At 42.3% G+C, this 14,710-nt stretch overlaps 1 protein-coding gene across 1 annotated transcript; it reads right to left on the reverse strand.

Moving 5' to 3' along the window:
- Positions 1–2,019: 2,019 nt before the first annotated feature.
- Positions 2,020–13,973, reverse strand: TMEM114 (transmembrane protein 114). Its single transcript, XM_032230349.1, has 4 exons — positions 13,790–13,973; positions 10,646–10,726; positions 4,858–4,995; positions 2,020–2,252 (listed from the first exon to the last, which is right to left on the reverse strand). The coding sequence occupies exons 1-4, from the start codon at positions 13,971–13,973 to the stop codon at positions 2,020–2,022; spliced, it is 636 nt and encodes a 211-aa protein (XP_032086240.1).
- Between the last annotated feature and the right edge of the window lie 737 nt (positions 13,974–14,710).

Consider the following 14,710-nt stretch of genomic DNA (forward strand, 5'->3'; position numbering starts at 1 on the left):
TCTTCTCTTCCCTAGACCAGCCAGGCCCAGTTCCTGCAACCGTTCTTCATATGTTTTAGCCTCCAATCCCCTCATCATCCTGGTTGCTCTTCTCTGGACTCTTTCTAGAGTCTCAACATCTTTTTTTATAGTCTGGTGACCAAAACTGGATGCAGTACTCTAGGTGTAGTCTTACTAGGGCTTTATAGAATGGTATTAATACATCATTTGATCTTGAATTAAGCAGACTTGGCTAGAACCTCATGCTAAGCCCCCCCCACACACACACACACCAAAATGAAATAAGGTTGCCACTAACCAAGATCTTCATATCACACAAATGCAGCCTACCACTTTTCACACTAGCAACTCTTGCAGCAGGGGTGCAATTCAAAAATTTTAGCAACTGGTTCTCTGCCCAGTTGCTGGGTGGGCATGGCCATGGTGGGTGTGGCCTGCATTTGAAGCCTCCAGGAGGGCGAAAACAACTTCTACACACACACACACACACACACACACACACACACCCCGGGCTCTGGAGGGCCTGCAGAGGCTGGAAACGTTTCTGTACTTCCAAAACATCCAGGAGGCTTCTTTTTTGCCACTGGGCTCACTGTCCTGGGGTCATGTGATCACCATTTGTAACCTACCCAGCTGGCTTCCGGCAAGCAAACTCAATGGGGAAAAGTCAGATTTGCCAATGATAGCATGGTTCGCTTAACAATAACTGCAGTGGTTTACTTAATAACTGTGACAAAAAGGTTTGTAAAATGGGATGCAACTCACTTAACAACTATCTGGCCTAGCAATTGGAAATTAATTGTGATCCTAAGTCAAAGGACTACCTGTACATATCTATCTGACCTATGGACTGAATACTGCCAATATTTCCTTCTGGCAGTGCAGAAACAACTGCAGAATTTGTCCAGAATCTAAGCACCTGATAATCTCAGGAATTCAGATTTCTGTTTCATTTTTTTCTCCTTTAAAATTGAAGAAAGGAAGAAAAGAAGAAAACATCTAGGTAGCCCTTAGAAAAAGTATCTGCTGAAACTTCAGAAATTAGGATGGCGGATGGGCAAGATTTCCAAAACTTAAGGGTGAAAGGCAGTGGTGGGTTGCCATTTTTTTTTATTACTGGTTCAGGCACGCTCCTGCGTGTGCATGACTTTTCTGCGCATGCACAGAAGTGTCCGGGTGGGTGGGCGGAGCCTCTCACCACCGCTACTACAAGTTCGCCCAATCCGGGAGCAACCCATTCTTCTTTAACCCTAATGTGCCAGTCTAACTGGCAACAACCAAAGTTGCAGTGAATAATTTTAAGTATTAAGTATAATCTTTATTGTCATTGTACTTACATACAATGTATTTGTACTTAAATATTATTAATATTTTAATAATTTAATTAATTAATCAATAATTTAATAATGTAATTAATATTATTTAATATTAAATATTGTACTTAAATACAATTAAAAGGGGGAAGAAGGATAAATTAGACAAAATAAAGATGTTGTGTTAATTTGTTCAAGGAAGCATTGGTTTCCTATGGAATGCAGTATTTGAGGATACATATTTTTTTTATTTGCTTATATTTCATGGAGTCACAGCTCTGCACAAATCTGGGTTTTTCATCTTCGTTTGGGTGAAAATACTCAACTACTTGTACCGTTTCCCCAAAAATAAGACCTCCCTGGATAATAAGACCAATCAGGCTTTTGAATGCATGCACTAAAATAAGCCCTCCCCTGAAAATAAGCCCTCCCAGAAAATATCGCAACACAGCAACAGCCGTGAGGTGACCATGCTTGCCGCCTCCTGAACCTCAAAAATAATCAGACCTTCCCAAAAATAAGGCCAAGCGTTTATTTTGGGGGGGGGGTGTCAAAAGAAAATAAGACCCTGTCTTGTTTTCAGGGAAACATGGTAGCAGTGGCAAAAAACCCTGAAGCGTGACTTCAACTTAGATCAAAGCAGTGATGAGAAAGAGATAGGGGGCAGGGATGGAGAGAGCAGGAAAGAGCACCATCTCCCATACCCTCAAATGAAATTGTCCCACCGTCGTTTCTGGCCCACCATCTTGGCCATGAGAATGAAGGCCAACCCGGTGAGAAGGTCAGCGCCGATGGAGACCCAGGCAAAGGCCAAAGACCAGCCAAACTGGATGTTGAGATTTTCCATGAACTTCTTCCTCCCCTGAAATGATGTGACGTGCTTGAAGAGGGCAGCAGAATAAGCGATGTAGATGCTCACCCCAAGGAGGGTAACGAGAGCTAAAAAGGACACAAGCAGAGTCAGAGGCCTCTATATTGAAAACTCTCTCCATAAGGATCTAGGAACAACTCGCCGTGGCCAACTGCCACGGCCAACTTGCCACGGGACAATCCACATCGGGTAAGAATCTGAACATTTAACACAGCATAATGGTTGAGCAAAATGGTTTGGTTGAGATCGGCATCTGTGGGACTGATTGGGGTAGATTGTATGGGTGTTTCCAAAATATAATTTTATCATATTTTATTTATCTATATATTAAATTATTGTACTTTATTCCAATTTTCATTTTAAATCAAATTTTATTCCAATTTCATTTTAAATCAAATTTTATTCCATTTTCATTTTGAATCAAATTTTATTCCAATTTCATTTTGAATCAAATTTTATTCCAATTTCATTTTAAATCAAATTTTATTCCAATTTCATTTTAAATCAAATTTTATTCCAATTTCATTTTAAACTGTTTTTATCAGATTTTAGTAATAATTTGTGTCTGGAATTCTGCACTTGGATATGGCCCAAGGGCTAATCAATAAAGTAAACTAAACACATGGGATAATAACATAATAAATGTTATCCGCCACTGTTTCTTCCACATTATTTCCATTTTTGTCAATAGAAATAATGCCAAAGAAACAGTGGTGGATTATATTGATCACATTGAGTTACCCCGCATGGAATTGTCTCGTGGCTAGTTGGCCACAATGAGTTGTCCTATAGCCAGTTGGCCATGGTGAGTTGGCCACAGCGAGTTGTCCCATTCCACCAGTGGTGGGATTCAAATAATTGGTTCTCTGCCCTAATGACTATCTGGGTAGGTGGGGCTCGGTGGTCATGTGACTGGGTGGGCTTGGCCAATTCAAGGTCACTCAGGTCGATGGGTGCTTCACCTTAGCTGTTACAATGTAATAAGGGTTAACCGGTGAGGCAATTTCTGTAAGCAGGTCAATAAAGATTAGGCTAGGAACAACACCAAAATGTTTCCTTCCTGCCTTCCTTACAGGATTAGCCCTGTAAAGTGGAAAAAACAAAAGGAGATTTCTTCCAACAACCGGTTCTCTGAACTACTTAGAAAGTTACCAGCTGGTTCTCCCGAATAGGTGCGAACTGGCTGAATCCCACCACTGCATTCCACTCTATAAACCATTATGCAGATTCTGAAGACTAGAAGGAATTTGGTCATTGTAACCATGAGTGCATGAGTACAAACGCATGAGTACCATTTGAAGTTATGATGGCCCCAACCCTCCCTAAAGGCTAAAATTCTTTAGTGCGGATGATGGCACACACAGAGAGACACACCTATGGTATGCAATGGGACAACTTGATGTGGCCAACTAACGTGGCCAACCTGCCACAGCCAACACACCATGGAACAACTCGCTGTGGGACAATTCGACAATTCAATGTAAGTATTTTTTACCATTCACATTTCGTTCTATCCCTTCTTTTGCACCCTTTCTTTAATGGTCTTTATTCCACCGTTTCTTCGATATGAATGCAACTCTTTTCCTGCAGTGAGTTGGCCATCGCAAGTTGGCTGTGCCGAGTTGCCCTAGACCCCCTGTGATCATATGACCATATTTTAGGCACTTGGCAAGCTTTGCAGCCAGTGGAGCATTCCACAGTCACAGGATACAATTTATGACTTTCTTGCCAGAAATCAGCCTTTTCGATGTTCGGTTTTAAAAAAAAAACATCGATAGGAATGCTTTGACTCACTTACCTGTAGGCGTGATGACTTACTATGAACATGTCCTATTGTCTCCTTCGTATTTATTTGTATTTTTTGTATCTGTTTTATACATTTGATAATGTCAGATGGCATTTTAAGGAAATCACTAAAATTAAAAAGCAGAGGTTTTCATGAACTCACACAAAGCTTCTGCCTTTTAATCAAACGTGTTTGGCCAAGAAAGGTCCTATCAGACTCCAGATTCCTTCGCCTGGAAAAATCCATCCCACTTTTCCTGCCCACAGACTTGATGGGGAAGTTTGAAGAGCCAGCTGAATGGCCAGCCGACTCTAAGTCAACTCAAAGATGTTACTTTTGGACTCTCAAATCATAGAACATAGAATCACAGCTGGGTCCAGTGCCTGATGCGTGGATACGCAGAAGGCAGAGGAGAGGAGAGCAGTGGAAATATATGGGCCGGTCCTTGGGAAGGAAGGGCCACCACTGCTAGTGAAGCCCCACCCTAGCTCTGGGGATAAAAGGCAGGGGGTGGAAATGAATAGGTGTGGCAGACAACTACTCATCTCCCGGATGGGCAGACTTGTTAGCCTGAGAGAGAAACCTTTTGCCAGGGCTGCCAGCATTCCTAATAAAGGAATCTTCTGTGTTCACATCGGAGGGTTTCTTGTGTTTGGGGAGCTGGTTTCAGAACACCTACTAGTTCCCTCAATCGTTCATCATAGTTTAGTCTTCAGATCCCTTATCATTTTAGTTGCTCCTCTCTGCACTCTTTCTTGGGTCTCAACATCTTTTTCGTATCATGGTGACCTGAACTGAATGCAGTGTGGTCTCACAATGCAGTATAAATTGGTACGAACACTTGACATGATAATCGGTCCACCTCAAGGATCAGTTTGACCACATACCTCCTAGAAGAAAGAGCACCCCGGTGAACAGCATAAGGCAGAAAGCTTGGGTGAAGATGCTAAGGATACCTGCCATTCCTCCCAAGATGATGATGACGAGACTTAGAGGCAACAGGACCACAAATGCCCCATTAAGGTCTGGAAGGGAGAGAGAGGGAGAGAAGTAATCACTTCAACGTAGCTCAAAGCAGTGATGAGAAAGAGACAGGAGACAGGGATGGAAAGAGCAAGTGAAGAGCATCATCTCCAACACCCTCAAATGAAACTGTCCCACCAGCATTTCTGGCCCACCACCTTGGCCATGAGAACGAAGGCCAACCCGGTGAGAAGCTCAGTGCCGATGGAGACAGGGGTGGGATTCAGCCGGTTAAGACCGGTTTGGGCGAACCAGATGTTAATTTTACATCTGGTTTGTCGAACCGGTAGTTCCAACGACCGTCTGGCCTCGCCCCATCCCGCCCCTCCCAGCAGCCCCCATGCGGCCAGTTTTGGGTCCCAAGTAAGTGCAGGGGCCATGTGGAGCCTGGGGAGGTAGAAAATGGGCCTCCCAGAGGTCTGTGGAGGATATAAACAGGCCTATTTCCAGCCTCTGGAGAGCCAGGGGAGGTGGAAAACTGGCCCTCCACAGCCTGTTTTCGCTCCCACGATGGTGTAGGAGGCTGACTATGCCATGCCTACCATGGCCACGCCCATCCAGCAACCAGGCAGCAAACCATTGTTAAATTATTTGAAGCCCACCACTGGATGGAGACCCAGGCAAAGGCCAAAGACCAGCAAAAGTGAATGATGAGATTTTCCAAGAGATTCTTCGTTCCCTGAAAAGATGCGACATGCCTGAAGAGGGCAGCGGAATAAGCAATGTAGATGCTGACCCCCAAGGAGGGTAATGTTCTAACCTAGGCTTCCTGAGAAAACATAAATCACAATCTTAGTCCCAAAAACTGTCTTTTATTTATACACCTGTAAATTATGGCCATTCACAGTCCCCAAGGCTTCACAAACAGTCTGTGAAGCTTCCGATGTCTGCTCAAGTTGCCACAGTCTTTCAGGGAAATGTTGATAAACACCCACCTTATCTCCCTGGGAATCCTGCCAGAGACCTAATTGCCAAATGCAGAGCAAGGCCAAACTTAGCACAGAGTCGAACAGAACTTTTCAAAGCTTGAACCGACCAGATGAACTAATTGCTTCCTGCAAAAGCTCACATCCGATTCACTCCTCTTTTATCTCTTATGGGAGGGGCCAATCATACTCCCAAGTTGACCCTGTTTTCTTAATTGTTTGTGCCTTCTGGCAGCTCTGTACACACTGGGAACAGGTTCCTGCTGTTCTTCTGCCTTGCTGATGTCAGACTCCAAAGGCTCCAGAGGCAGCAAATAACTACCAGATGGCTGTGGCCCCCTCTCAGCCTCCAATGCAGATCCCTCATCCGAGCCTTCCCCAAATTCCAGGACTGGCCCAATTTCCTAGCCAACTTCCTCACTGTCCGAATCTGCTGGCTGCTCTGCTGGCTGCTGGCAGGCCACAACAGGTAACAAGAGCTAAAGCCATATTGAAAACTCTCTCCATCTGGAGCTACTTCCTATTGCAATCCATCCATCACACATTTAGCTGCAAATGCCACCATTTCTTCTCTTCTGCCCTTGATTCATTTTCTCTCTACTCTCTCTTGTATGAATATTTCAGATGAAAATCTTTGGGGAAAGAGAGTTCAGCTTGATTGGTAAAATGCCATACCCAGGATCGTAGAAGCAGTAACATGGGCTTCCTTACACCAAAATCCAATAGTTTATGCTGATGGAAGTCTAGCCAAGACATGGTCATGGCTCAGTGGAAATTGGGGGAAAGGGGCGGGGGGAGGACACATCAGAGAAAATGTGACCAAAAATGAAAATGAATCTATTCAGAAAAGACTTTTTGGATTCACAAAATGCTTCATGAAATCAGAGACGTTGTATTGGATTCACATCAGGGGTGAAATCCAACAGGTTCTGGAGAACCGGTAGTGGAGATTTTGAGTAGTTCGGAGAACCAGTAAATACCACCTCTGGCTAGCCCAGGAGTGGGGTGGGAATGGAGATTTTGCAGTATCCTTCTCCTGCCATGCCCACCAAGCCACGCCCACAGAACAGGTAGTAAAAAAAAATGAATTTCACCACTGATTCACACAACATGCTAAACCTACCTGAACGTAATTGTGGTTGGTTGGTGGGTGGGTTGGTTTTGGTCCTATAGCTTGCAGTATTGTATGAACCAAGATTGCTGCATCAATAAGTCCAGATTCCGGGTTGCCCAGCTGAAGCTCATTCTTTAAACACAACCGTTATCACATAACCGAATGCAGTATAGAATGATTTCTCTTGTACTAATCTACTGGTAGTTGAAATGTTAATTTATACCATTAATCCATGCATGATATGACATAACACTAAAGAAATTGACTTTTGATACCATGCCTGGCAAGGGGGTACTATAGCTGTCTCTTTCGTTGGGTCCGCATTGGTGTTGCAGACATGCTCACCTGAACTAATTCTCTGATTTGGGGCAACTCGGCTAATGCTCCAGAGGAGAAGCATTCATATTTGTGGGCAGCAAAACTCATCCGTGTTTCTCAGAACAGGACTTCAACAACCAGCCAATGGACTGATGGCAATCTCAGTCCAGATCTCAGGAGTGCCGGTCTCTTGGTCTCTTGGCCTTGAATACCGTTTAACTTCCAAGGTGCTGGGAGATTACTTATCCGCATAAATAAATAAATAAATAAATAAATAAATAAATAAATAAATAAATAAATAAATAAATAAATAAATAAATAAATAAATAAATAAATAAATAAATAAATAAGCAAACTGCTTTTTAAATCCTCTGGCTGGTTCCTTTTCATCTGAGTAAACGGCCGTGTTGCATCTCGCCAAGCACCTCGTGGCACAGCTGTTTTCATTTGCAAGTTCTCCTCGCTGCACCGAGATAATCATTAACCACTAATGGATAAGCTTTCCTTGAAGTTTTCTCCTGTGTCCTAGGAGCCCTCCACATGATGGCTTTTTATCGCTGGCTTTGTTCCCAATGCAATTGTTTTTCCATCTCTCTCTGACCCATCACCCCAGGACCATTGTGCTACCAGCTGCCCAAACAGAAGGTTGCTAGGTGCCTCTCTGTAGCTTTGGGCATCTCATAGATGTGGTCTTCTAAGAGTAGTCAGGATTGGTGCTTCCAGTTGCTTTATTTCCTTCTTCACTGGTCCCAACCAAGGTAGGGGAACCTAATGGCAGCTCCTACTACCTCTGAACAGGAATGAAAGGCCGCTTATATGTTCAGAATAACAGAATAACTGAGTAACAAGGGACTTTGGAGGTCTTCTTGTCCAACTCCTGGCTCAAGCAGGAAACTCTAAACCAGTGGTTCTCAACCTGTGGGTCGGGACCCCTTTCACAGGGGTCGCCTAAGACCATTGGAAAACACATATTTTTGATGGTCTTAGGAACTGAGACACCAATTTTATGGTTGGGGGTCACCACAACATGAGGAACTGTATTTAAAGGGTCGCGGCATTGAGAAGTTTGAGAACCACTGCTCTAAACCATAACAGACTTGTTCAATTTCTTCTTAAAAACGCCCAGTGTTGAAGCATCCACAACTTCTGGAGAGAAGCTGTTCCACTGGTTAATTGTTCTCAATGTTAGGAAATTTCTCCTTTGTTCTAGATTGCTTCTCTTCTTGATTGGTTTCCACCCATTGCTTCTTGTCCTGCCTTCAGGTGCTTTGAGGAATAGGTTGACCCCCTCTTCTTTGTGGCAGCCCCTGTGATATTGGAACATTGCTATCATCACTCCTTGTCCTTATTTCATTAAACTAGACATACATTTGAAATAATAGAAAATTAATAGACATGCATTTTCCTTCAAAGAACCAGAAAATACCACTAGTGTCTGTCTGTCTGTTTCTGTGTGTGTGTGTGTGTGTGTGTGTGTGTGTGTGTCCCTCCCTCCCCCTCTCTCTCTCGCTCTCTCCCCTGCCTGCTTTCAAATTTTAAGTGCTCACAATAAAACAAATGGAAGTTGTTTGGCTAAAAAAAAGGATTTTACCAATTGATGAGTGGCTGGCTTATCAAAGTAGTCATTTCAAGATTATATAACCTGCTCTGTGGCTGTTTGGGAAGAATGTCTGTCATCTATCAAAATGATGCCACAACACAAGGGAAAATTAAATATGCTGCCCTATAGAAGGGACTTCCCTCTAGACCCTAATTTATTGTGCCAATATACATATATATTGGCACATTTCTTCATGAGAAGCTGCTAATTAAGCAGTTGGAAGGGTTTCCCCCCACAATTTTGAGTGGGCTCGGGTTTCATAATGAATAAATTTTATAACCACATTGTTCTTATTCAGTAGAAATTGCTGGTCATCATCATCCTCCAAATCCCTTTTTCTAAATTGAATCCCAGTAGACATATTTCCATGGAGAGCAGAGACAATGACTAAAGAACTGGTTCTTCAAAGTCTCTCTGGATAAGAGAGAGGACAAGGGATTGCCCACATTCGCTCTAGAGTCCAGAGGTTTCAAACTCAAAGCCCATGGCCCAGATGCAGCCCGTCATGTGGTCGGATCCAGCCTGCAAAGAGGAAAGAACAGAGAACATTCCATGCCAGTATTGGCCTTACCAGCCATTTGCGGACACACTGTGGACAGCCCACTACCCACTAGATGTCAAGGTCCTCTTCAAAAACAATGGACAAACATCATCATCATGTTGAAAAGACGTCAAAGAAAGAATAATAGATGTAAGATGAATCTTGCACGATACAGAAATAGTACAATCAGAATTACTAGATTCGTCTTTCTCAAGTCTGAATCATTATCACTTCACTTCAAGACACACATATAACAACTTTATTTCAAGAGTGGCATTGTTTGCCAATTAGCTTCCAGGTGCAATTCAAGCTGCTGCCATTAAAGCCCTTTGTGGTTCCAGACTAAACCCGCCATCCTGGGCCCAACGTTTGGGAGGTCAGGCTCTGCCTGTCACAAGCCAGGACAAAGGGTGAGTGATGAAGGAGTAACACCTCCTTAAAGAACCTTGGTCCAGCTGGCCTGGCTGGGAGCACCTCGTAAGGGCCCCTTTCCAGGGTTACAGGAGAAGACGGTCAACGGTTTTGAAGGCGGAAGAGGACTCTACGCCCCCAACGGCAGATCAAGCAGCAGAACCATCTTCTAGGAGAAGGGAAGCTCGGATTACAAACCTCCACTGCCTTGTGGCTATATCCATTACTGGAAAAGGCTTCAGGAGTCAACCTCCAGGCAATATCCGGAGCCGGAGTCCCGGAAGCAGTTTGTGACTGTGTACAACCATGTTCTGGAAACTCTTGAGATGCAGCTGGAACTCTGGGAGTTGAAGTCCACAGGTCTTAAAGTTGCCAAGGTTGGGGACCACTGCTTTAGAGTATGGAATGACGAAAGAAATGACTTAAATGAATGAGCAGGAGGGGGAGAGTTTCTTAGGAGTAGAGTCTATAAAATGTATTGTTTGAATTCTATTCTTTGCTCTCCTTGTACTCGATCTACTTGGGAAGAGACTTGGAGGCCGCCTTTGCAAACACTTTTTTTATTTTTCAGCAAATAAACCTTTTTGAATTGTCAACCAGACTTGTCTCTGTGTTGTGAGGATTTTAATATATTTTATTTATTGGGTTTTTATCTCACAAGTCTGAGGGCAGTGTTGGTAGACAATGGTGACTTCCCTGTACGGCAACTGCTGTCAGGAAATACAACTTAGAAGCTACTTACACAGGAGATTCTTACGCGAAGTTGTCATGTTTGCAGTCTTAGACTTGAACGGGTTTACCATAGGGAGGCATGTCCTATTAACTGCAAGAAAAGAGGAAACCATCAACATCAACCAACGGTTTTGGTCAACAATTTCCCACCTGGCACCACCGCTTAATTGACTTAAGCTTCGAGTTGATTAATCTGACAATTAAAACAGAAGCCATGAAATACAGCCGTAGCCACCCAAATGTTCTCTGCCTCATTATTAGAATGTTGTTAGCATGTTGTGTGGATATGTATTGTCCAAAGTTCTTGCATTCAATTAGGGCAATTACTTAAGAACCTAAACTGTAATATTTTGAGAAATAGCATAGTTGAAATCCTGCTGATCTGAACAAGAAATAGAAATAGAATAACAGAGTTGGAAGGGACCTTAGAGGTCTTCTAGTCCAACCCCCTGCCTAGACAGGAAACCCTACACCACTTCAGACAAATGGTTATCAAACATTTTCTTAAAAACTTCCAGGGTTGGAGCATTTACAACTTCTGGAGGCAAGTTGTTCCTCTGGTTAATTGTTCTAACAGTCAGGAAATTTCTCCTTAGTTCTAAGTGGCTTCTCTCCTTGATTAGTTTCCACCCATTGCTTCTTGTTCTACACTCAGGTGCCTTGGAGAACAGCCTGGCTCCCACTTCTTTGTGGCAAGCCCTGAGATATTGGAACACTACTATGTCGCCCCTCCTTTTCATCAGACTAGACATACCCAGTTCCAGCAACCCTTCTTTATATGCTCTTTGTCTGTATAATATTGATAAAAACAATTCATTATATTATATATTGCCCACCTAGAGACTCTAGGCTATAAAGTATAGGTTTATACTTTTCTCATTCATAGTTTCTCAAAGTATCCCAGTTGAAAAAATATGGCCTTTCAAAATCCTCCACTGAATATGAGAAGAAAATGGATGTCTGAATCCTTGCAGGGAAAGTACACACAATTTTCTTTAAATGGTAAAGAATAGATGCTTGGAAGACATTTCTACCTGGAATATCCTCTAGAAGAATAGAATAAGATAGGATAGGGTAGGGTAGGATGGTATTGGAATAGGACTATGAAAGAATAAGATAGGATAGGATCGGATAGGATGGAATAGGAATAGGAAAGAAGAGAAGAGAAGAAAGGAAAAGAGAAGAGAAGAGAAGAGAAGGGAAGGGAAGGATGGGATAGAGTAGGAGTAGGAATAGAATAGAATAGAATAATAAGATGGGATGGGATGGAATAGGAGTAGGAGTAGAATAGAATAGAATAATAGGATGGGATGGGATGGAATAGGAGTAGGAGTAGGAGTAGAATAGAATTCTTTATTGGCCAAGTGTGATTGGACAAACAAGGAATTTATCTTTGGCGCATAGGCTCTCAGTGTACATAAAAAGACAAGATACATCCGTCAAGAATCATAAGGTACAACACTTTATGATAGTCATAGGGTACAAATTGGGTACATGGGGATTTGTAGAGAGGATTACACAATGAAAGACAAGATATATTCACACATTTCCTGGCCACCTTGTCATTAAAGAGGCACCCTTTCTCTCTCTCTCTCTCTCTCTCTCTCTCTCTCACACACACACACACACACACACACACACACACACACACACACCGGCACATAGGACAGATTGTCCAAAATTCTCTTCCCCTTCCACAGAACTTCCATGCTAACTTCTCTTTCATTAGACTAAATCACTGAGGGTGGGGGAGGGGCAGGGAGACACAGTACAGCACTATTTTTGTTCTCCTAAGCCTTGACAATATTAGAAAGGTCATGAGTTCAGATGAATCTTGTTTGAAAACGAAACTCTAGTCATGGAACCTAACAATTGTTAGGATGAGAGAACAAAATAGGGGGTGAGAATGGAATGGAACGAAACAGAACAGAACACAATAGAATTCTTTATTGGCCAAGTGTGATTGGACACACAAGGAAGTTCTCTTTGGTGCATATGCTCTCAGTGTACATAAAAAGAAAAGATATATTCATCAAGAATCATAAGGTACAACAGTTAATGATAATCATAGGGTACAAATAAGCAATCAAATCATACTAGGAAACAAATAAAACAACATAAATTGTAAAGATACAAGAAACATGGCTATAGTCATAAGTGGGAAGAGATAGGTACTAGGAAGGATGAGAATAATAATAATAATAGTAATATGGTCTTAGTAAATAATTTGACAGTGTTGTGTGGCTAAGGAAAGTCACACAATGACTGAGGAAACCAGGTGTATTTAGTCTAACGAAGAGCATTATTAAAATATTTATGTTTGTTGTAGTTACTGTTATTTTAGATTCTATTGTGAACCACCTAAAGATGTGTAACTGTGGTAGTATAGAAAGTGAATATAAATAAACAGCTGCCAATTTGTCAGGATCCAAAATGGAGTTATGGCTTATTCCATATGGTTTCAAAATGTGTTTATTTATCCTTCCCTTCATTGTGCATTCTGGTTTTCCAGATCTGAAGGACTAAGTCCAACAGAACTTTTTAGCATAGATGTGATATCAGGAACAGTTTCACTCTAAGGTGTTGGGTGGGAAGAATAGCTCATATTTTACACAATGAGAAAGTGTGGGAAACTGGTTGCCCAGAAACTAAATCTCACAGACTGGGCAATCCTTTTTTACTCAAAATGGAACTTTGAAATATTGATACTATACGAACTCCATGCAAATGTCATTTTTAGGTAGTAAATTTAAACAATTGTATTGTAATAGTATTACAGTCTTAGTAAATAATTTGACAGTGTTGTGGGAATTAGTTGTTTAGCAGAGTGATGGCATTTGGGAAAAACTCTCTTTATGTCTAGTTGTTCTGGTGTGGAGTGTCCTGTAGCATCCTTTTGAGGGTAGAAGTTGAAACAATTTATGTCCAACCTTATGCAAATTCAAAATGACACCAACGTTTTTAAAGCTTTCTCCTTATCAAAATACACAAATCTTCTCCTTTGGCATTAAAAGTATCCATCAACCCCATTGTTGGACCACTTGGGAGTCTAGCTTTAGGAAAGGGTCATTCAGTTATGCCAATTAAATATGCCGATTCCTTGCTCCAAAAAACCAAACCACCAACTTCCCAGGGAAACCCTGGATGTACTTACATTGGCAAGTCCTCCAGAGTCCTCTATGGAACTTCACGCTACCTGTAAGGTTGGTGAAGCCCTCCAATCCTGAAGCATCAATTTGGTACCAAAAGTCTGTGGCCAGGGCAGCCACCAGGAAGGTGAAACTTAAAACACCCGCCAAGACTGCAAACACAGAAACTTTGTTCAGTTTGACTTTCATGGCGATGGTTGTTGCTGTCTGCGTTGGCCCTTGAGATGGATGGTATTCTCCACTGGTCTTTAAGAATAAATGAACAGGACTGCCAGGGACATCTCTTGCAAGCCCACCTTCTGGAGTTTCCCTGGATGGCCAATGTCTGCAGCGTTTCCTTAAATTTTACTGATGTGTATGCCTACTGATAGTTCGATCATCTACTGGAAGGTACAGTCATGGATGGAAATTGAATTCTGCCCTTTTTCTTTATTTACTCTTCTCTTGTTGGTAGCTGATGCCCAGTTACTTTGGGAAAAGGGGAGGTGTTGACTAGCAGCGTCCCTCGCATTTCATCCAGTTGTCATGTGGTTAAGTAAATACGTAAGATACTCAGTGCTAACATTTCCTCTTTGTTAAAATGCCAAACAGCTCCCGATTAGACCTTGGGTTTTCTATTTCTACTTCTATTTCTATTTATGACTAGACTTCAATGTCTAGTTGACATGGAAGGAAACCCAAAGGAAACCAGTAATTCCCAGCACCATGGATAGCTCCTTAGGTGTGAATTGCGTGGGTCTTTGGATGGTAGAAGAATGAGTTTTCCCCCAGAAAATCCTGTGGTTTTTAAAAAAAACGATGAGGCATTTGGAGAAGTCTGCAATTGTCCTTCTTCATACAGTCTTCACCATATATGCTCAAGAGATCCTTTGGGGTAATTCTTATAGCTCTCCACTTGTGTTTTGGAAAAGCCAACCCCGTACATC

The sequence above is a fragment of the Thamnophis elegans genome, chromosome 14 (genome assembly GCF_009769535.1).
Source record: "Thamnophis elegans isolate rThaEle1 chromosome 14, rThaEle1.pri, whole genome shotgun sequence".
Taxonomy (NCBI): domain Eukaryota; kingdom Metazoa; phylum Chordata; class Lepidosauria; order Squamata; family Colubridae; genus Thamnophis; species Thamnophis elegans.

Coding starts and splice junctions, on each gene's coding strand:
- TMEM114 (XM_032230349.1), bottom strand. CDS start 13,973: ATGAAAGTCAAACTGAACAAAGTTTCTGTGTTTGCAGTCTTGGCGGGT. Junction 4,996..10,645: donor TTCGCGTAAGAATCTCCTGT/GTAAGTAGCTTC, acceptor TCTCCCTTCCAG/ACCTTAATGGGGCATTTGTG. Junction 2,253..4,857: donor GGTGCTCTTTCTTCTAGGAG/GTATGTGGTCAA, acceptor TGTCCTTTTTAG/CTCTCGTTACCCTCCTTGGG.